We start from the raw sequence: 23545 nt of genomic DNA, 5'->3' as shown, positions 1-23545 counted from the left end.
AGAGACAGACAGAGGTATTCTCCTGCATCCAACAAAGTCACAAGCACTAATAATTGCCCACGTGTTAAGACTGCCGCACAGTCTACTGGCAACACACCACTCCATCAAACCTCGACATTAAGCTTGGTCATATATCACAAAGCAGGCTTTAGAGAGCCTTGCCATGAAACTCCTACTGCACTTTTTTTCCCCCCAGAAGTTAATGCTAGAGGAAGTCAGGAACTCCTAATTTATTGAGTCAGCAGAATGGTGGTGACTTTTACGCTCCGCTGTACGTCCCTTGGTGCTCACTGATCTCACTTCGAGTTGATGTGCTTTCTAAACGCCTTACAAAAATACTATCGACGGCTGACCATGGAACATTTAACAAGGACAGAATATCTGACAAAGGAGGGTGGATGTTTATATATTCGGGACGGGCAATTTAATTGTGTTCCAAAAAGGAAAAGTATACATGAACAATGAATGAAGAGAGAAGTGCAGTCGGATGAAGGACGTTTTGAACATGTCGTCAAGATGACCAATGTCAACCATTATAGTGGTTTGTGACTAATTGGCAGCATGAAGTCGTGATAATCATCAGGTAAATGCAGCCCCCGGCCTAGTGATATATTATTGTCGTCGGACTTTTAACTCGCTGACTGCTACGCTGCTGCTGTAATGGAAAATTTAGTGGGCTTTAATGGCCTCTCGTGTCATCATCAGATATACCAGAGAGCAAGACGATGGGAGACAGAGCGAGAGAAGAAAAATGAGAGTCCTCTAGTCAATTATGAGTAATCGTATTTACCTCTGCATGGTGCTAAAAGTTTGAGCCGACTGAAATTTAACAGTGCATTGCAGGATTTCTGTTCCCAAAGTGCATGAAAGAGACGTTGTCTGTGGTTGTTTTGATCCCTTTTAAATACATTTAGTGGAGCATTCTTTGTTGTTCAGTTGCAATTTTGTTTTCATTATTTTCCACTCATACGATTTCATCCTGTCTTGATTTCTCATAATGTTTTTTGTTTCTTTTTCTTTTTTTTCCCCCCCTCTATTCCTTCCTCTCCAGCTTATCTAGATGATGAAGAGAATGAGGATCCATTTGGAGACTATGTGATCAGTAAGTCATGACTGCTAATCGCCTGCCTTAAAATACCCAGGTTTATCTATGTTTATTATGTGGTTGTCTTTCCTGTGATGTTGTGACTCTGTAATTGACTCCTTTTGTCTGTTTATATAGTTGATACCTGGATAATAGAGCCAGTTGCACAGCGTGTAATAGCTTTTATCTGGGCTCCAAATGGGAACATAACATTATCCTCCAGTCTGTTGAAAAGCCTTTTTGGATATGATAATCGCTCATATTGTTATAATTGTCCTAAAATTCACATCTCTACAGCACTTTCGACATTGTGCCATTACATTTCGTTCAGATGCCTCACCGAGGGAAGATCTGTGGATTTCAACAAGATGATAAAATCATTTTGTTTCACAAATATTGTACTATGACTACTCTTTAGAATAATTCCTTCATACATTCATTCATTTTCCAATCGATTGATCCTCACAAGGGTCGCGGGGGTTCTGGAGCCTATCCCAGCTGTCTTCGGGCAATAGGCGGGGGACACCCTGAACCAGTCGCGAGCCAATTGCAGGGCACACAGAGACGAACAAACATTTGCGCTCACACTCACACCTTTTCACAATTTAGAGTGTTCAATCAGCCTGCCATGCATGTTTTGGAATGTGGAAGGAAACCGGAGTACCCAGAGAAATCCCATGCAGGCCCGGGGAGAACATGCAAACTCCACACAGGAAGGCCGGAGCCGGGATCGATCCCACGACCTCTGCACTGTGAGGTCGACGGGCTAACCACTGGACCACCGGGCCACCCTCTTTAGAATAATACTACTCAAAAAAAAGCCCTCCAAATAATGACTTGAGTGGAAATCAAGGCGAGTCAATTTGCGAATTTTGATAGATCATTCTAATTGAAACAATAACTAACAAGAGCTTCCTAACACACACTATATTAAAGCAAATTCAACCACAAGACATGGTCTTCAATTAACTTTCTTTGTTTACACTCATGAAACAGCACAATAGGCTCACCAGGCACAGACTATAGAGATGAAGAGGAACAACACAACTTAGTGCATTACATAGCTGGTTTGTTTCATAGTGTTTAAGGTAATCATCAATTGTTCTGCCTGTTCTGATTCTTGTTTCTACCATACTTCACTTAAATTAAGTCACTTTGTATTGGTACACATGCCTGACTTGTCTACGGGCAGCATGGGATCAATTCCTACTCTGTGACGATGGTCTGCCTTTCCGCCCAAAGTTAGCTGGCATCGGCTCCAGCACCCCCCGCACCCCCCCGCCCCTGATCCTGTTCAGGATAAGCCTTGTTGAAAATGGATGGATGGATGAAAACTTTGCTTCTGTGTCATGCTCCAGACTTTTTGTGCAACCGTGAGACTGCTTGTCTCAGTTTGAGTACTGAAGTGGATTTGCTCGTAGTTATGCAGACTTAGTGAACCAGAGTCATGCGACAACGCCCGGGGCAGGGGTCTCACTGTAGATCGTGTAAGCAATGATAGATGAGAACAATAGTAATGAGCAGAATGTAGCTCCATTTAATGACGTAAAAGAAGCATTTCTTCTTCAATATGAAATTCAAGTCAAAATAAAATGTATGCAGCATTATCCAAAAAGTTACTTCAGTGTAACAGAGTAAATAGCCTGGGTAGCAACACAAGAGCGACAGTGTTTGTTGCATGCTTTGTTTCACGATTTTCATTTTGATTTATGTGCTGCACAAACATCCCGGCGTGGATGAATCTTTTTTCACCTTTCTGAGAAAAAAATTCCCAGTTTCTCCCCATTGTACAGATGCGTCTGACTTCTCTGTCTCATTCGCTTGTTTCATTATTCAAATAATTAATAACAAACAATATAAATAAAAAGTTTTTGCATGAACCCTGAGATGCACGGAGAGAGCAGCGGTAATATTTTTTTCTGATTTCAAATTAAGAGGTTGTTTTTGTAATTTTCAGAAGGAACAGTTCTCATCCCGTCACTTTATTGCTCCAAAAGACAAATAAAATGAAATTAGAATCTGTGTCATCATTCATAAAAGAAAATGAAATGCGTTTTTTTTACAGGAGTCTGGCTGGATTTTTTTTTTTTTTTTTTTTAGTATCCTGTTTTGCAGATTAATTACAACAGACGGATAGGTGTTTTTTTTTTCTTGAAAATTAGAGGACGGTTGCTCAGGTGATAGAGGGCTGAGTCGGGAGAGAAAATAGAAAGGAGAGAATAAGGCTGAGGTTTTATAGCTTCCAAAAAAATCAGGGATGAAGAGAAAGGATAGAGTTAAAATCAGATGATAGAAAGAGGATCAAGTTGTGTGGGCAAGATTTTCGTAGACTCAGCCATAGGAAGGAGAGTAATGGATAAAAAGGTGGGGGTGAACGGGTATAAGGAGGAGGAATGATTGAGAGTATGATTGAGATTTAACAGTGCAGTTAAAGCGATGGCTGCGGATTAACATTCAGTGACTGTCTGCGAGCGCCTGGATTATCTCTGAAATCCTGCCGAGCGCTATGGGGAGTCCAGCACTGCCAGGGGGATTGAGACCTATACCGCCAGGCCGCTCGCTGTATGTGTGTGTCTCGGTTGAGGTGCGGCAGGTGGAATGCGACCAAGATTGCAGCTCCCTCACCAGCGTTCTAAGTAGCTTGATATATCTGCCCCATCGGTGTCACAAAGTGGAAGTGGCGGAGCTCTTTTTTTTTCCTTTTTTTGAATTTGTAATGGCCCTCAGTTCACGCTGGTTTACCACCCGGAGTCCACTTTTATGCTATGTTGTAAAAGGTTAAAATTCTATAATCACTGATAATAACTGAGCACTTTTAACTTCAGACAGAATTGGGGAGGAGTCAATAAGTAGCTCCACACAGCGTTTTAATCCATATCGATCTGTCCCCCATGCTGTCTCATCGAATGGAGCCCAGTGCTGTGGGGCACCACACAGTGTGGTGACGCGAGGCTTGCCATCGCCTCGTGGTATGTACTGTGCTGTCCCCTGTTGATTTGAAATGGCCAGAGAGTGTGGCATTGCTTGAAACATAACACTATGAGATGGACAAAGGTCTACCAGAAGCTGTTAATGAATTAATCAATTAGAGATTGGGTAAATTTCCCCTAGATCTCCTTGATTCTTAATTCTTTGCAAGGTGTCCCATTAGGCAGTGCATGTGTCCCCATCGAGACATTTTAGGCTTTGGTTTTGGCACAGCATGTTTAAGATGAGTTGAAAAAGTGAGAGGCTTGACCTCACCCCATCAAATATCGCAGCCTCTGACTTTAAGGCTTCAGATTATTGATACATGGACAAAATATGCAAAATGCCTCACAATGTTGAATTGTCCCAGAAGACCATTTCCACCCATGAAAACCCATTAACACTTGACCGGGTGTCTCAATACTCATTTTTCACATTTACCGTACATCTCGATGTGTTGTGGATGTCATCAAAGGCCAATTTTGTTCACAAATATAGGTGCAAATTGCTTCCCCGCTTTATCTGCTACTGCTGGCGTATTATTTGCTTACTCAATTACGGTTGGGCAGTTTCGTGTTGTACGGCGATTGCTGTTGATCTGGCATCTAAATGCTAATTATCAGTGTCTTCGTTGCGCTACCACACTGTAAGTAGTAGCTTCAAATGTCCACACACAAACTGCTGTGCCACCTGATAAGGAAAATATTGCGCCTTCTCGCTGCATTAAAAACTTTGGCCATTGCACAGTGGCACACCTGTCCAGACAGTTGCAATCAATAGCGAAACCCAGTCACCTTTAAAATCGGATCAATGGGTCAGTGTATGTTTGCTCAAGCCTGTTTTTCAGTGATCCTTTGCAAAGTCATCGCTATTTATTTAAGGGCAGAAAACAATAACTCGCCATAATCAATCACAATGCATGCGGTTCAAACATCCCTAGTTGATCTTTGCGACAAGCCAATCAAGGGACTCTAAATGGGAATCAGCAACAAAAGAATAGTCTCTCCTTCCCCACTTGAAAACCATGCAGACAAAGCATCTTTTATCAGATGACATTTGCATTTTTGAACAGAACTGCTATTTTCCAAAGAACGGCCTTAACAGGACTAAGTACTAAGTACTTGACTAGCATAGAAAATCTAATGAAATAAACTATGTGAAGATTAGCTTAGCTAGCAACTGATGTGCTACCTTCTGTAAATACCTCAAGAGCCCTCAAATTTGTGTTCTCAGATGTTGACAGGAGCTTTCACAGTGAACACCAGAACGTTAGAACTGTTTTGTAAGGACATGATAAGTGACGTAAATTTGTTAAGGTGTAGCGTTCAAGCTTCTTCCTATCAATCTTTAACGTTGCACACATACCTAGTTGGAACCAGATAGGACTGGGAAGTGACATACTGTCATTTGTGTGACTTAATACTTCCTGAACCACCCTCCTGTGTGGGGGCTGTTCAGGAGTATCAAGAATCGGAACTTTTTTGGACAGATTAGACCAGGGGTGCCCAAACTCTTTCGACCGAAGATCGACTTTTCGATCAACCAACCTTCCGCGATCGACCCATTACCGCACATGCGCACGAACATACACACGCACTTCATGATGAGCAACCGCCTGACACGGAAGCATGCGACGCACTTTTGCAGCCTGTTCGCTATCGTAGCTCACACGTACCGTTTTAAAGTGCTTCCCTCGGCCCTCTAGAGTCCTATTCTTTGCCCGTGCCCTCGGTGAATTGGACACGAAACAAACTCTGAATGAGAATAATGATAACGATAAAAGATATAATGCAACAGCTCTGATCACAAGCTGCAGTTGCAGACTGCTCAGCGCTAACAACTTCCGGTGACGCAGTTCGCGCGCCACCATAGGTTAAAGATTTACCTGCTTTCTTTTACTTTATTTTTTAAATACTTTTTGTGAAAATGAGACTGATAGGATGATTAGGGTGCAGTGTACATTAACACAAAAATATATTACTAACATGCACAAAGACACACTAATGGTTGTCCGTTTTTTTCCTCCTCTACACCCCTCGCGATCGATTGAAAAAAAAAAAGTTGCACACTAGTTTTACAATGGGAAAGGTACAAAGAGTATCCTTGGAGTCCAGTCATAGCTATATCCATGTAGACTGTTATTAGAGAGGTGCATAAATGAACTGGAAGCAGCATCTGCATCCTGCCGCTCATGGTATACCCAGCTGGTCATTTTCTTAAGAGGAACACGATCAGCAAAGTCCACTCTTGTGTGTCACCCTTGCGTATTAGATATGAAAATGAATCTTTCTCCAACTGTCCTTTCCACTGTGCGGACTATAGACCCACCAAACAGTCCTTGGGTGACCGGTGGCATTTCACTCATATAAATCCATGAAGTCATCCTTGCTGTTCAGTCACAGCGTGGATGCCAAACAAAGAAATGGATTCCAATTTAAAAACAGCAGGGGGGGAAAAAGCAAACAAAAATGGCTACACTCATGTCAATATTTCTCTTCAAACCATTTTGTCTCCACTCAATACTCACTCTAATAGCTTGACTTTGTTTTTGCAGACACTCAGATAGATGGGAAGAGAATAGATGAGTTAATCCATTTTTTCTAGTCTTTAAGCCCTGATTGTGAAAACTGTCACATTAGATGCTTAATGCTCAGAGCTGACTAATCATCAGATAAGTATCTGAGTGTCGTCACCTTGACCAAATTCAAAGAGAAGCTTGCATTTCATCAGTTTCTAAATCTTTGCTGAAAGCCTTTTCTTGGCTGAAATAAAATGCTGAGATACAGTATATCACCATTTACTGGTATGTCAACTTTTCAAGTAGGCTATTTGGTGCATATTGCGCCTTCTCGCTGCATTAAAAACTTTGGCCATTGCACAGTGGCACACCTGTCCAGACAGTTGCAATCAATAGCGAAACCCAGTCACCTTTAAAATCGGATCAATGGGTCAGTGTATGTTTGCTCAAGCCTGTTTTTCAGTGATCCTTTGCAAAGTCATCGCTATTTATTTAAGGGCAGAAAACAATAACTCGCCATAATCAATCACAATGCATGCGGTTCAAACATCCCTAGTTGATCTTTGCGACAAGCCAATCAAGGGACTCTAAATGGGAATCAGCAACAAAAGAATAGTCTCTCCTTCCCCACTTGAAAACCATGCAGACAAAGCATCTTTTATCAGATGACATTTGCATTTTTGAACAGAACTGCTATTTTCCAAAGAACGGCCTTAACAGGACTAAGTACTAAGTACTTGACTAGCATAGAAAATCTAATGAAATAAACTATGTGAAGATTAGCTTAGCTAGCAACTGTTGTGCTACCTTCTGTAAATACCTCAAGAGCCCTCAAATTTGTGTTCTCAGATGTTGACAGGAGCTTTCACAGTGAACACCAGAACGTTAGAACTGTTTTGTAAGGACATGATAAGTGACGTAAATTTGTTAAGGTGTAGCCTTCAAGCTTCTTCCTATCAATCTTTAACGTTGGACACATACCTAGTTGGAACCAGACAGGACTGGGAAGTGACATACTGTCATTTGTGTGACTTAATACTTCCTGAACCACCCTCCTGTGTGGGGGCTCTTCAGGAGTATCAAGAATAGGAACTTTTTTGGACAGATTCGACCAGGGGTGCCCAAACTCTTTGGACCGAAGATCGACTTTTCGATCAACCAACCTCCCGCGATCGACCCGTTACCACGCACGCTTCGTTTTTTTCCTCCTCTACACCTCTCGCGATCGACTTGGGACCAGTCCACGATCTACCAGTCGATCGCGATCAATGTCATGGGCACCCCTGGATTAGACATTCTTTCACATCTGGAAGAATAGGTTTCCACGGTTGTCTCCCCATCATTCTGGCATTCATTAAATAGTTCAACTGAGAATATGCAGTCTTCTGGAAGTTACTGTTCGTATACTATTGCGAGCATGAAAGATAAAAGGACCGGGTGAAGGTTCCCAAAGAACTTCTCAAACTGGTGTAATGCAGCTTCTTTTCGGCTCTATTACACTATATAATCACGACGTAGCTTTACTACTGAAAAGCAATTTTGATGTTGAAAGCAGTGACGTGACCACAATGCGCCGGAGAAATCGAGTTAAACTAGTCATGGCACTACATCTGACACTGTTACTACCCGAGATCGATGAGGTGATGTGGACTAATCCAAGGCAAATGGTTCAAAACAATAGCATGAGGTCACACACTGAGAGCCAAACACAAAGACAGACCGAGAGGACAAAGAAGAAACCAGCACTGTCGCAGCTCGTCTAAGTGTTCTTTCGATTTCATTTCAGTTTCAAACCTTTTGTGTCGTGTCAAATTGATTTTTCTCAGTTGTCACCTTTTCCTCCCTGCATCTTCACCCTACGTTTTTACCTTTTCAGGGACGAACTGGGAATTTTCTTACTCTAAAAGCAGTACTCATTTATTTTTAGTTTTATTTTTTTTTTGTAGGTAGCTTTTATTTGCTATTGCCAACAGTTTGCTATTCGTTTCTCTGTATTTTCTGTTTTCAAAAGACATTTGAGGAGACAGATAAGCTATGCCTGGATCTATCAGAGTGAAAATGGCCTCTGTGTGCCCCCCCTCTCCAAAAAAACCAAAACGTATGACATATACTTACTACATGGAGGGTCTCCAAGTCCGGTCCTCATAAGTGCCTATCCAGCCTGTTTTGGATGTTACCCTGTTCTAACATACCTGGTTCAAATGGTCAAGCTCAGGGGTGCCCAAACTTTTTTGACCGAAGATCTACTTTTCGATCAACCAACCTCCCGAGATCGACCCGTTACCGCACACACGCACGCACATAAACACGCACGCCATGATGAGGAACAGCCTGACGTGGAGGCATGGGAGGCACTTTGGCAGCCTGTTCACTATCGTAGCTCACGAGTACCATTTTAAAGTGCTTCCATCGGCCCTCCAGATTCCTATTCTTTACCCGTGCCCTCGGTGAATTGTACACGAAAAAAACTCTGAATGAGAATAATGATAACGATAAAAGATATACCGCAACAGCTCCGATCACAAGCTGCGATTGCAGACTGCTGAGTGCTAACAACTTCCGGTGACGCAGGTCATGCACCGCCGTAGGTTAATTTACCTGCTTTATTTTATTTTATTTCTTTATACTTTTTGTGAAAATGAGACTGATAGGATGGTTAGGGTGCAGTGTACATTAAGACAAAAAATATATTGCTAACATGCACAAAGACACACAAATGGTTGTTTGTTTTTTTTCCTCCTCTGCATCCCTCGCGATCAATCGACTTGGGACCAGTCCGCGAGCTACCGGTCGATCGTGGTCAAGCTTATCAGCAAACTTTGCAAAAATCTGATCCTGATCCTGATCGTTTGAATCAAGTGTGAGGAACAGAGTAACTTTATAATGTGATTAAAACCTCCAAAAAAAGAAAAAAAAAGTCACTGAGAAATTAAAAGTCTATTTTGTTGCAGACGCAGTAGCTACTGAGCCATTACATTTGGTTTGGATCATGAAGTAGTCATGTCGCTGAATAAATGGTGAGCTTCCAATCAGACACAGCTTCTGTTGTTATTTGCTTGTTCCGTGAGACATTTTTCTATGAGAATCTCTCATTAAAAATTCAAAAATGTGAGGGTTCTATTGTTCGCACTCAAGGAAGCTATCACAAGAGGTCAACAATTGGCTTTTTGGAATCCAGTGTGATTATGGGATAGTAGGAAATGATAAAAATTGTGTCACTATCCAAATATGTGGACCTGACTGATTAAATCACAAAAGCATGTATGTGATATTAGCCCTCAGCAAACCCTCTCTCTCACACACACACACACACACACACACACACACACACACACACACACACACACACACACACACACACACACACACACACCAGTTCACAATTAGCCCTGAGTGTTCTTGACTCTGTGCGTTAAGGACCTTTCGAAAGATTGCTGCTGTGGGATGAGAGAGAGGTATGAAAATTGAGAGATTACTCACTCTTCCCGGTTCACCCACACACCTGCGTCCAAGTTCGCCCCTTCCCCTCATCTATGTCATGTGATTAAAAACAAAATCCCATTTTGTGTTTTCAGGCCCACACATCGAGCTCCAAGTTTAGAGTGGAACTCGATCTGTGGCTCTGTCTTATAACCGAGTCGTTACCTCTTACAGCATCTACACAGAAAAAAAAAAATTATATATATATGAAATACACCCTCCACAGAGGCCATGTGTTAGGAGGATGATAGAGGGTTGGCAGTTCACAGACACACAGCAGAGGCTCATCCCGCACGGCAAATGTGTTCGAGGTGAATTGCTCTGTCTCTCTCGTGTTCCCTTGCTCTCCCTCTGTCTTTTTCGCTTACACATACACACAGGCTGCACACGCAGCCACACACAAACACACTCGCACACATATTTATCTGATCTGGTTGCCAAAATCAAAGAGAGAGTAAAAAAAATGAAGGCCCGCTACACATTAATGACACGGCAGAAACCAGCGTGCGGTGTGTGGGGTTTGGTTTTCATCATTTAAATAGTTTTCATAAGCGGTCAATGTGTTTGCCGCAATTAAAATTTGGAACACCTGTGAATACGGTCACAAAGTCACAGATGTAGCGTCGAATCAAACATGACATGTCTTATCACCTGGCCCTTCAGAACCAACAATATGCCTAAGATGCATAGATGCAAATGATATTGATATTGCATTCTATACTGTGTACAGTTCTTTTTCTGAAACAATTTATTTTGTGCATGTAACACAGATGGCCGCGGCCTCCGCAATCCACACCCCCCCCCCCCCCCCCCCCCCCCCGCCCCAATTTTGCTGCTGTAGACTGCAAATTTCCCCAGTGTGGGACAAATAAAGGTTATCTTATCTTATCTCATCTTATACAATTTCAGGAATAAGCCATAGTAAAGATATAGATCCATCCATCCATCCATTATCTGATCCGCTTATCCTCACGAGGGTCGCGGGCGTGCTGGAGCCTCTCCCAGTGTCTTAGGGCAATAGGTGGGATACATCCAATCAACCATTCGCGCTCACATTCACACCTAGGGACAATTTAGAGTGTTCCATCAACCTGCCATGGATGTTTTGTTAAACCAAAGTATCCGGAGAAAACCCAGGCAGGCACGGGGAGAACATGCAAAGCCCACACAGGAAGGACGGAGCAGGAATCCAACCCTGCACCACACTGTGAGGCCGACGCACTAACCAGTAGATCACCGGGCCGCCCAAATTTTAAAATGTCAGTGCTAAATTTCGATTCATAGTGCACAGAAGAAGCACGAATGAAGAAGGACCGTTAGAAAATGTGTGTGTCTAACACTGACTGCCGACGTGCTATCCAGATGACCAGCGTGCCACCGATAATACCGGTAATAATAATAATTATAATAATGTGTACGACCAAATGTATAAATCAAAAACATGACATTTATCAAACATGTACACGGACCGCGGAATCTGTCTGCCTGTGCCCCGATCAAAATCGTGTCACACCACCACCAACTTACACTTGTCTCTAGCGGGCGTAAAGTGTAGTCCACTTTCAGCCACCAAACTGTCAGATGTGCTGGGGACATTAAAAAGAAAACCGCCGGAACACCCAGCCTGGAGCACTGCTGTCTGCAAAATTCCCAAGTACGTAAACGAGGCTTGAACCACAATGAAAATCAAAATGTGCCAGTTTTTTTCTCTGTCTTCGAATATAGAGCTCATAGTGTTGTCTTCCACATAACACAGTATTAGAAATACTCAAGCTATTTAACCTGTACCTTTACTCACTGCATTGTGTAAAGCTCTATCTTACCCGTGATGGATGAATCGAGGTAGAGCCGAAGTGGACGAGGTTGACAGTCAGACAATGGTGCATGAAAATGATTGATATGATGAAAAATGATTGATCTGCTCATCTTGGGTGAAAATTGAGCCGCGCATGGAGAGATAAATTGATGTTTTTATTTTATGGAAAGTTTCTGTCGAGCTGTTTTCACTGATGACTGAGCTTTAAAGCATCACACTCATCAAGTGGGCGCCTATCACATGCCTGTCCAGATTTGTGCACACATGCTTTGCACTCGCTCACCTTCTTCACCTTGAGAGTCGCCGACTTAAAATTCAGTATTGATTCAAAAAGTAGCTGCTCTCCGCATGGGGGGGGTCATCAAGTGGACCACATTCATGTAACGTCGCTTGTGTGCTAGCTTTCACATTAGTGTGTGTGTCATGAAACAGCATTTTCTCTTGACAAAGTTGGTTGGCCCCTCTGCCCTTCAGAGTCATTTGGAATTCATCTGGAAACCTGACCCTGACAGTTATTTGTTTTTCCTCTCCAGAGAGCAGCAGAGAAATGGGGAGAGAGGTTCATCAGAAAAAAAAAAACTGAGACATATGAGAGATGACATAGGAAGATTGTCTTTTGGAAAACGGGATTGCTGAACTCAACACATCTCTTTATTTCTAAACAAAAAGAGGGCTGCATCGATTCCAATAACAGTGTTTGTGCTCTTGTCTCGTGTAATGCTTGAGAGGAATGGAATGATGTTTGATCAGAAAACAGTCTAGTCATAAGTATAGTATAGTTTGCAGTTAAAGTGACATCCTGTGCATGTTTTCAATTTAGAACTGCCTCTTTCAAGTAAGCGACTGTATACCCCGCTCCAAATAGGCCTGCAGTACTGCTGGGTCAATGGTAGACTTGCTTTCATGACTGTGACAAACAGGGCTTTAGCTTTGGCGTTTTTAGTTGAGTCTGTGGAAGCAGAGCCCATGCACATTGTGTGTGCAGATGTGTAGGGCAGGGGTAAAACAAGGCCCACAAATAACTTCTGCCAACACGTGGGCAACATGAACAAGCAATCATTTCTGTGCAGCCAGCAAAACCCAATGCGGCTCTGCTTACCTTTTGGTTTTGACATGATATTGCTTCTGCCTGACAGTGTTTCAGACAATCTGGCTGTCTCAGAGTGTCCTACAACCTCCCGGCCTAGCTGATCATGTCATGGGCTCAGAAACTTCATGAGGGTCTATAGTTATCATGAAAATGAGACCCACTGTTATGTAACAGTGGGACAGAAGTGCCAAACAGCTTGTTCTCAGTCACGTTTTCGGAAATAGGCAGATAACAAACGATGGACTTGATTGTTTAATTTCACACTTGACGGCCTAGGGCAGGCACTCCAGGGAGACAAGCCATTAAAAAGTAGTTTCTACCACGTGTTTCCTTTAAAGATTTGTTTAAATAAATGTTTGTTGCAGCAAAAATTCAGTGTGTGACTGCATAAACATGTTACCTAGTAAATGCTCCCTGGCCACAACAAGCTGTAAATAGCTAAAACGGTACTGGATATAAATTCTGATTTTTCCAGAAATAGAAATATCCAATGTTCTTCGATTTGTCACTTTGACATTGCTGTGTAGCATTTACACTTCCAAATGTAGCTGGTGTGTGCCTTGCATGTTTTTCACAAAAAAATGCTAAGTCACGTGGTTGTTTTCATATTGAATCGATCCGGTGTACACAGTATTATAAAATGAAGACAAATGAAACCTGCTGCTTTGAGCAAGAGGCGGTAGGAAGGACGCTGAGAGAAAAAAAAATAAAAAATCCGAGGGCAACCGCTATAAGAGAACAGCACGAGAGTCATAGGTGAAAGGAGAGCGGGAGGAGAGGAATGAGAAAGCCGTGATTGGATAAATGGGCAGACAGGAAAAGTGTCAGGGGAAAGGTGCAACCCTATTTTTATACATCTCCTTTTGGGAGCGCCTTCTCTCCTCGTGTATCATAATGTCAGAAACCCTCAAACTCATTTGTGGCCCCTTTTTCACCCCTCTCACTTTACGCCCCTCTCCCATTGTTCTAGTTGATCCCATACTTGCGTTATGTTTTTGTGCATTTCACGTTTTATTGGGAATTCAAGCGTGTCTAATTGGAAGGAATTAATGTTGTGTGATCTACAAGGCTCGCACATTGAAATTACTTATCGACTAAAGATAACTATTTGGAGCATGCACAATTCATTCAGACAATGAGCTCACACAAATTTGCACCCCCACCACCCCCCACCCCTCCCCGTGCAGCCCTCCTCTCCACGACTGAATTCTCCTCTCCCAGGTTGTGTGTTTGTCTTGTGTGTTTAAAGCAGCTCCTCCATCCTGAGTTGGTGAAACAAATGCATTATAATCTCAAAATTCACTTTTTGCGAGTCTATTGGTTTTGTCTCTCCAAATGACTAAAAATGATGTTTAGCTATGAGGGAAAACTTTTCTTTCGGCTTTGAATTTGTGTGTCTTTCATGTCGAGAAGCACTTCACACGGGCTTTTCATTTGTTTGCACTGTGCTGTTTACTTAGCCGTGACAGGTTTGTTGCGGCGATGCTTGTTGGAATCTGATTAAAATCCCTATAGAGAGATTTATCATCCTTAGAGGGCAGAAAATACAAAATTACAAGGCCATCAATTCTTCTGTTTGATCTTGCTCACCATTTCTCAGGCCTTCTTGAGCCTGACAATCCAGGCTTTTTAGTTACTTGCCTCTCCACAGGCTTACCAATTCTGTGATGTTGGGAGGTCATTTGTCGCCATGTTAGAGCTCCCATGTCCCCTGCTCGTCCTATTGATTCCTCCAAACTCTGCCTCTCATTATCAGCACCATACGATGGTCTGAACTGCATTTGTGGTGTTTCTGTCCAACTGACCAGTGGTTTGACGCATACAAATCATGCCGACAGGGCGTAGTGCTCAGGAAACAAAAACGAGGGAGGAAAGTTGCTGATTCTTCCCGAAACTAACAAAAAGTATATTCAAATGAAATTTACTCAGACATCTCAGATATTGTCATTTTTAAAGGATACTGTAGCTAAGAGAAAAAGTCTGTGTGAAAAAGAATTTGTTCATCTTTTAAGTCGTGGAGAGATAAACTCAGATATTCTACCCCATAGGATGTGAACTGACCTCAACTTGGTTTTTGTTTTTTCTTTTTTTCTTTTTTTTTGCATTGGCTGTGTCTTGGAAATGGCCACTCGCTGAGGGTTGACATTTTCTGATAAAGCATTTGATTGCGGCACCTTTTTCCACATCATGAACCATTAGCATTCTGAATCCGCCTGGAACTCGCTTTGACAAAGACAAACACTCTCTAAAAGTGAAAGACATTTGAAAGCCTCCATGTTCCTTCTGTCTCAAGCTCAGTCAATATCAATGTATTCTTGTTTTGGCACAAGAACAGCATCTTTTAAAGTTTGAAAGGCATCAATTGGCAAGTGGGCTCAGGAGAATTCTGAAAAGGAACATCCACATAATGGTCCAACCTTTGGCATGAAGCTACTTAGCTTTCTTGTGTGAGATATCCATGATATTTTTTAAATCATTGTGGTTCTCATTTGACAGAAGAAAATGAAATTGCTGAAAGTTTTAATTACAGATGGTGAAATGAAAGAAAAAGGCAATAAGAGCCCTGAAGATAATATGAACTGGTTTGAACAAATTTTTGACTCAAATGAACATTTTTTTTTCTTTCCAGTGACAAAGAACACATCTTTTTTTGGATGCTGTAAAATGGGGCCACCTATGATGCAGTGGCCATAATTAAAGATAATAGAAATGCTCTAGTCACTGTTTGAAATACGGCAGCTGAAGAGAGAATGCTCATTTGGAAAACGCGATTATTGTCTTTGATCCAGTTGTTGGCATGAATCAGATCCACTTTAGCCGCATGCATAAAATGAATCAGATAATTTCTGCCTTACCCCTGATGTGATTTGGCATTTTATTCCTCTGCTTTACTTGTGAATGTTACTCAATGGCTACTCTAGTTCATACCAGAGATATCGTTGGAAGCTGTACCATAAAACTCAAGCAAAAGTTGGACATGCATCCACATGTAGAGAGAATACTTACTTTCTAGTTACATGATCAAGAACTATTATTTTATTATAGCTTTACCTTAGCAGTTAGAGGTCTACTTAATAGATGACGTAAATAGCAGAACATTCACTTCCCTGCTGGGCAAATAAGTGCCATGACGGCTCTCCACGCTTCACACTACGAGGCACTGACCGTTCTCTTACTCTTTGTGACTTTGCTAAATCCCTTCTTTTGGCATGTGTGTGTGTGTGTGTGTGTGTGTGTGTGTGTGTGTGTGTGTGTGTGTGTGTGTGTGTGTGTGTGTGTGTGTGTGTGAATGCTGTTCAAGTCAAGCAGTCAAATGGCTGCAACAAGGATAAGCGCGTTTCTTTCTTTTGGGACATGGACTCTTGTGTTGTGGTGCACGAAAAATAAGCAAAAATGACAAAATTTTGAGCCGTCCCTATAATTATCGGAAGCACTCAACCTCCTGTACACCACAAAATCCAGCTTCAATCCCCCCTTTTTTGCTTTTTAAATGAGGTATTACACACACCCTCCACTGCTCCTTCTGTGCAGCCATCCATGTCTTTAGCTCAGAGAGCCCAAAGATGTCAATGATATCAGCCTGGCACAGAATTAGGCCCTCAATCAGCTGCTTGCAACATCCGGCGACATCAATATTCAACATTCTTTTATTAATACCTTTTCTATCACCACTATATTTTCAAGAACCGAACTCTTTGTCTCTTATAGGCTGCTATTAAGTGTATGTGCCAGTCTTGCTTTTCCATTGTAGTAAAATTAAACAGCATGAAAATGCTACAATGTCACTTTTGGGAAGGAAAACATCTGGTCAATGGTCACAATTTGCTTACAGAGCTGATCAAGCCTATACCTGTTGTGTGCTTCGGCCTAAGTATTTGTATTTGGGTTTGTGTGTGTGTGTGTGTGTGTGTGTGTGTGTGTGTGTGTGTGTGTGTGTGTGTGTGTGTGTGTGTGTGTGTGTGTGTGTGTGTGTGCGCACTCACAAAATGATGCTGGCCCCCAGCCCCCAATGTGCCTCCCCAAGTCCCGTCTCTGAAGAGCGATGACCATTAAGCAGCTGTTCACTTCTGAAGCTGCACACGCACGAAAACATGAGGGGAAAGGAAGAATGCAAATGAGTCTCGATATGTGCAAACGTTCTCCAAAGGGACACACTGTTTGCGTCAGAGACATTGAGAAGTGAATATTTGTAACGGTACACAAACTGCACATCGTGTTTGTGCACACTGTGGCATTTGCAATGTTTCAGTGCTATTATTTAGAGCTTTTCTGTACCTGTGTTTGTGCATGTTTGTATGTGTGCCTAAATCTGTGCGTGGTCAAAACAATGGCATCGGTCTGACACTTCCTTACCCCCCCCCCCCCAAAAAAAGAGAGGCCCTTTTTGTGTTGCTGTCCATGGCACAGTACTCCAATGTGAAAGTCAGAGCAGGACAGAAAGTGATCGCCAGGTTAGAGGCCATTGTTTCGATTTTTTTTTCTCCTTCCTATTTTTAGCTCAATCAATCCCTCAGTTGATAAATTGTTATCGTAAGAGTTCTATCAATATCGTCAATCATGAACATCTACAATTGTGCGAGAAATGCAAATTGCTAGCACTTGTAGCGCTTTATAAATTCACCTGTGTTGAGATGACGAAGTAGACTGAATAAGTTTAGTGTCGGTTTACTGGTACTGTAATGAATCTATGCTGAAATGTATGAAACAATTCAGTTTTTTTTTTTTTCCTTTCCCATGCCCTAGTTTGTTTTTCCTTAACTTGTGCTTTAGTTGAAGCCAACATCAGTTATGCTGATGAAAGTATTGGGAGATTTGTGTGTTATTTTTAATGCATGCACAAGGGGCTTGTGGGTTTACATCTTGCGCTCCCCTGCCTAATAAGAGCTTAACCTTATTAATCACATGAGTGTGTTGAGGGGTGGCCCTGGTGACACTCTCATATGCTTGCGTAGACACACGCGGGCGCATGCAGGCAGAGGCATGTCAGTCTGTTATTAGTTAATAGCTCATTAGCACAAGTTGATTAATTACTCTGGCTGCGTGGGCTGTGGGAATCATGAGGATGGGGGAGGATGAAGTATGCGGAAGGAAAAGGACTTCCGAGACAACCAAGCTTTCTTGAGGGAGAAGAGTTGTAAAGGGTGCAGGTGGCTTCTTCTGCAATGTTTTCCCCACTATTGATCGTGCATTTTAAAATGTGCTGTAAGGGTCTTGCAAGGGTGTGTGTGCGCGCGCGCGCGTGTGTGTGTGTGTGTGTGTGTGTGTGTGTGTGTGTGTGTGTGTGTGTGTTTGCCGATACATCGGTGGGAGGAGGCATTTTGCTTTGCTGTGTTTATTCCTGTGTCTCACGGGGATCCGCTGTAAAGGTTAACTAGTCTTTTCTTAAGCTTTCAGCCTGATGACAAATGACCACGTTCAACCCAAGGGGGCACCTTTACAGCACACCTTCCCTCTCCATCTATTCCCCTCTCGCTCCCTCCCTCCCTCTCTCCCTCCTTCCTTTTCTTCTGCTCCGTATTTCAGTTCGGGAGGCAGGTGAAGGGGAGGAGCACGTAGAGATGGGGGTGTTGGAAAAGGCAACCGCGAGAGGAGGAGGAGAAAAAGTATCATCGAGGAAATTATTTTTGCAGGGTGGATAGTGGCGACTGGAGAACATTATCGAAAAGTCGTAAAAGAAACACCAAACGCCGTGGAATTGCCATGGTTGAACCCTATAGTTCATCTTTGCTGTTTGAACCAAGCAAAGTACTTTACATCCAATAAGACATAAACTGATACATCATTCCTAGCTTGAAAAGAAAATTCAGCTTACTCCTCGCTCTCGACTTGATCAAACAGTAAACGCCGTAAACAAAAAGCAGCCGCGTAATGACAATAATGTCTTGGTGTTAAGTAGAAGGTCACAGAAAGCAAGGTGCACTTACGCGTTTTGGCTCCACATGGCAGGACCGAGATTATCATGCCTCACTGGTGATCACCGCTCCAAAGCAGTGATGGGAAAGGGTGAGCTGGATCAAACTTTATTTTTTTTAAAGCAAAAAGGGACAGTAAAATAATAATAATAATCTTAATATAAATATCTATACAGTTTTGAGAGTGTTATCATTCTCTTTCGGGCTGAGACACACCTACGGTTTCAGAGCAGCACCCCTGTAATATAAATGTGTTCAAACAATAAACTTTGGACAACATATGACGAGGGAACAATAAAAATCACTGATACACCTTAGCGTCTTATTTTTCAATGTCATACAACCGTTAAAAACAATAAGTTGACCAGTCATTGTGGCAAGTGGGAGGAGGAGCTTAAATTGTACAGGTAGACAAAAGATTTTAGGGGTACGTGCAGACATAACAATGCAGGTTGGCAATGATGAATAACCCGATGAAGAACATCTCTCACTGTTCGATGCCATGCATGCCGCGCATGCGGATGCACATGTGTCGAGCGGGGGCTCTTGAGAGGGAATGTGCCCATGTGCTCATGATAGAGTATTACAAGGTGTTGTCAAGAAAGCAATTTGTTTCTGTCTCGAATGAGTTTTTCATCATGACAAATTGATGTAAACCTCATCTAAAAATCTGCCGCCTCCCACTGAGCCTACCTGGGCGCCACTCTCAGTTTTATTGGGATGAAGTCATAGCCGCAATCGCCCACCACTCCCCCCTCCCGCCCCTATCCCCTCCACCTTGCCCCGCCTCTGCTGTAAATCTAGTCTCAACACCTGTGTACTCAAGTGTGTATACCAAGGGAGCAGAACTGTATGTGTTCACGGCAGGCTTGATCCCCACATATTTATGTGTGAACATGCACGTACGTGCTGACACATACAAACCACCTATGTGCACGCCGGGGTGCCGCAGATGATGATATCTGGCAATGTCACATGAAGAGGTCGAAAATGAGGCTAACAATGGCCTTCTGCAGCCATGGCACAGAGCTTGGTATTTCTCAATGGTTCCGACACTTCCACTCCACACGCACACACTCTTTTGTCCAATGGTTTCTTCAGATGTCGGCCTGCTGTTCAAAGTGGGTTGACTATTGTTCTCTCTGCTTTCAATCACTGTCCACTTAAAGGTCTGTGTCATTCATCTTTTGCTGTTTATGGTTCATTATCCACATCAGTGCCAGAAGCACGGAATAGTTGACATGTTTTTTAGAGAGTCGTCTGAATGCATAATTCCTGGCTAAGAGTTGAATTTCTCAATAGTCTCTCTTATGTTACAAGTGTGCCCCCTCCCCACCCCGCACCCCCACAAAGCGTCCAATTATTATGATGAATTCAAAGTTACGCCTACTGGTTGAAACAGGACAGGATGGCTGCCCTCTGCTGGATATTAAGGGGACTCCAGGTCACTTGAAAGCATGATGACAAGTGTTGCTGCTCATCTTCATCGTGTGGAATTGTCTTTTGATACATCAATGTTTCGTGGTTCAGCTTATTCATCATGTATCTGATAATCTTCTAAAAGTCATGTGTTATATGAAATTGGTAGCTTGCTGATTTGTGCACTCTTTACTGCAGCGTTTACGTTGTTTCTCGAGATTGTACTGAGTGATATTTTCGATTCGAATTCATGTTGGGTCATTTTGAGACTGGATTGTAAATCCCATGAGAGATCTGACATAACATCTGTGGTGCTCTCTGTCCTTATTCCCGTTTGATTTTGTTTTTTTCCTTGTGATCCATCCTCTCCTACAGTCTTCAGTCACTTGCTCTTCTCAATGTATTGTTATTTCTTAGCCTAAATGATGACAACATTTTGCTTTTTCTGCAGCAAACACTCTGTTGGTCGCGAACATTCTGCCATTTCCATTTTCACCTGCTCGCCCTTCTCTCAAGGCTACACTCCTTTGTTTTTGTCTCCCGTCCCTTTCTCCATCCCTTCGGCTCACTCATTAGCTCTCACAGTCGCTCTTTCTCCCTCTGCATCTCACTAGATTGCAGAGAATGTGAGAGAGAGAGAGAGAGAGAGAGAGAGAGAGAGAGAGAGAGAGAGAGAGAGAGAGAGAGAGAGAGAGTGTGTGGGGGGCGAGGGGAGCGGGGAGCGTGTGCTCGACGAGTCTGCTCTCAGTCTCAGCCGCGACCAGATGGAGGATGGAGCTGCAGCCACATCTTTCCTTCCCTTCTGCTCTGCCTGCCACAGGCTGAAAGTCTCTCCCTTTTCTGTTCCTAGTGTCTCCTCATCCATCTAGTCCTCCGCGCACGCCTTGACCTTGATGTCTGTTGGATTGAGCTTAAAAAGGAGTAAGGACAAGAAGTGAGAGTGGGACAAAAAGACTTGCAGTCTCCTGGCAAAGGGGGTCGAAGCACCAAGCTCCGTGGTGATCGTTTTTGCCTGAAGCATGTTGATGTGCAGCGTTCGTCTCCGCAGTGCAACAGCTCCACGTGTGTTTTAGTGTCTTGTCCCACACTGCTTGAGTGTGCTTCTGTAGAAGCTCATTTTCCCTCCGCCTGTCTCGCGCAGCACTCTGGCACTCAGCGAGTGGACTCAGCTTCTCAAAGCTTGCCTCAAAACAGACAAAAAGGAGAGAAAATAGAAGAATTGCGAGGGGGCAGACAGTGCAAGAAACGGGGTGCAACAAACGTTGAGAAACAAGACAAGGGCTCTCTGACGAGAGCGGAGTGGAGGAGAGGAGAGGACGTGAGGGTATAGAGGGTTAATCACAAAGCGATAGAAGTGCAGAGCGATGCATCACTCGGGCAACACAGGAAGAACAAAGACCCTCTCTCACGAGACAGGTAAGACCCCCAGACACTTGACAGCGGTCCCATACTATTGTGCTGTAATGGGAATTTGACATATAACTGCGGTGTCTCCCGACAATATCGTCAGGAACAATAGAGCCTTGATTTCACCTCACCAATCTGCTGCTGTGGATACCTCACATTGTCGACTCTGTTTTTGATTTTTTTTTTTTTTAACTTTGCCTTGTGCATTGTCATTTGAGTGTGTGGAGTGAGTACATGTGCAAGTGCGCGCAGACAAACTTGGCTTCGATGTGCCCTTTAAAGTTCTGATTGACATCCGAGTGTTCAGTAGACATGATTCTGCAAGTGCATGTGCATGTGTGTGCGGTTTGGCCATTCGTTTGAAGTTGCCGCTGTGCTGTGTGTGTATACTGTGCCCTCCAGCCTTGTAGTGATCACCTTTTGAGTTAATTGTAAGTATCGTGAGTGGCAGGTAGCTCATGGCAAGAAAAGTACGGGGTTTTGATTACCCTCTTTCTCTTGATTTAATTAATACATGTGTTAGCACTTCAGTGTTCTGTCGACAAGGTTACTTTTAGTTATTTGACTTTTTAATTCAAGACTGATAAAAACATTTTGACATGGACTAAGTCTGGCTCGTTATGAATGTATTTTTATTCTTTAGTGTGCATTGATGTGTTTTTGTTTTTTTTTTTGATGTGTTCCATACAGTCGGATTAATTGTGTTGTGAGTGGGAGGCGATAGCTTGCACTTGCCAATCAAATAATACTTTCAGGCTCTCAACAGCATGACACAAACCCTCTCAGCAGCTGTGACACTCGTGCCTATCTGACAAACATCATTAATAAAAGCCATGCACACACCTTTTCACAGTGACACAGGTCGATAAATATCCCTTTCTGATCGCTGCCATAGACGGGCCATGACTGACATGGTAGGCCGAAGAGTTCCTGCGGTATCCATGGTGACTAATTGGGAAGGTTCTGACTTGGTGCTCAATGGAGACAGGTGACAGATTAGTAGTTGACTTTGCTATTGGCTTTCAAGTTACCCCCATCCACACTTGTTACCTCAAATGTCACATGTACGAAATAAATTGAATTCTACTCATGCTCCCAATTTACTTGTTGTGTAAATGAAGACAGATGGATCAACCACCTCCATTTGTGACACTAAACAAAACAGACATGAATAAATGCCGATGCTGAATGAGGACGTGTCCAAGGGCGTTCTGAGAGAGAAATAGGTGTGATTGAGCCCATCTGTGCAACAGAAACAGCGAAAAAAAAAAAAAAGAGTGACACAGACAGAGTGTCATCTGTGGTCACCTGCACTTCCTCCTCGAGGTGGAGCCCCCTTTTTTTGCACAGTGCCAAGGCGTGCATGCCGCCTAGGTGTGTGTCTCTGTGTGTGCGCTCACAAATCTGGGAAAGGTCTCATGCAACTTTGAGTAAGGGAAAAATAGCCGTTGCATGGAATTTCACAGAACTTTCATTTGGCTTTTACTTCAGCATCGGATCATTTTAAGCTGTATAAAGGCACTTTCAAGGGTATTTTATTCATAAAATGGTGCATTTTGACACAGTATAGCACGAGCACGTATACCAAAAAAAAGAACAGATTCAGCGAGATAAATTAATGATAGCAATTGAGGAAAAAAAGAGGAAAGTCCTTCAATTGTCCAGCCTGCCCTTTCCTCTCTCTGCCAGGCACCAGCTCCACCTAATGGCCACCTAAGGTACTGAGAGTGCACACATTCTCGACATCCCTCACTCTTCCACTGTCTCAGACACTTGTTTGAACATACTGATTCATTTTATTAAGTGGCAGACTCAGAGTTTGTGTGTGCATATGCATATATATATATATATA

The 23545-nt window shown here is 42.9% G+C and overlaps 1 protein-coding gene across 6 annotated transcripts in view; it reads left to right on the top strand.

Moving 5' to 3' along the window:
• Positions 1-23545, top strand: part of tenm2a (teneurin transmembrane protein 2a) — a 236984-nt gene that overhangs the window by 86904 nt on the left and 126535 nt on the right. For 2 of the 6 annotated variants that reach the window (XM_019884314.1, XM_019884313.1), the window contains exon 1: positions 21013-21702. The exons of the other annotated variants lie outside the window; for them this stretch is intronic. In XM_019884314.1, coding sequence (XP_019739873.1) covers positions 21651-21702 — 52 coding nt within the window. In that variant the 5' untranslated portion in view covers positions 21013-21650. Of the gene's footprint in view, positions 1-21012; positions 21703-23545 lie in introns of those variants that run through there. 6 annotated transcript variants of the gene reach the window in all.

The sequence above is a fragment of the Hippocampus comes genome, unplaced genomic scaffold, assembly GCF_001891065.2.
Source record: "Hippocampus comes isolate QL1 unplaced genomic scaffold, H_comes_QL1_v1.1 scaffold156, whole genome shotgun sequence".
In the NCBI taxonomy this organism is placed as follows: domain Eukaryota; kingdom Metazoa; phylum Chordata; class Actinopteri; order Syngnathiformes; family Syngnathidae; genus Hippocampus; species Hippocampus comes.
This window is presented reverse-complemented; position numbering and strand designations above follow the sequence as displayed.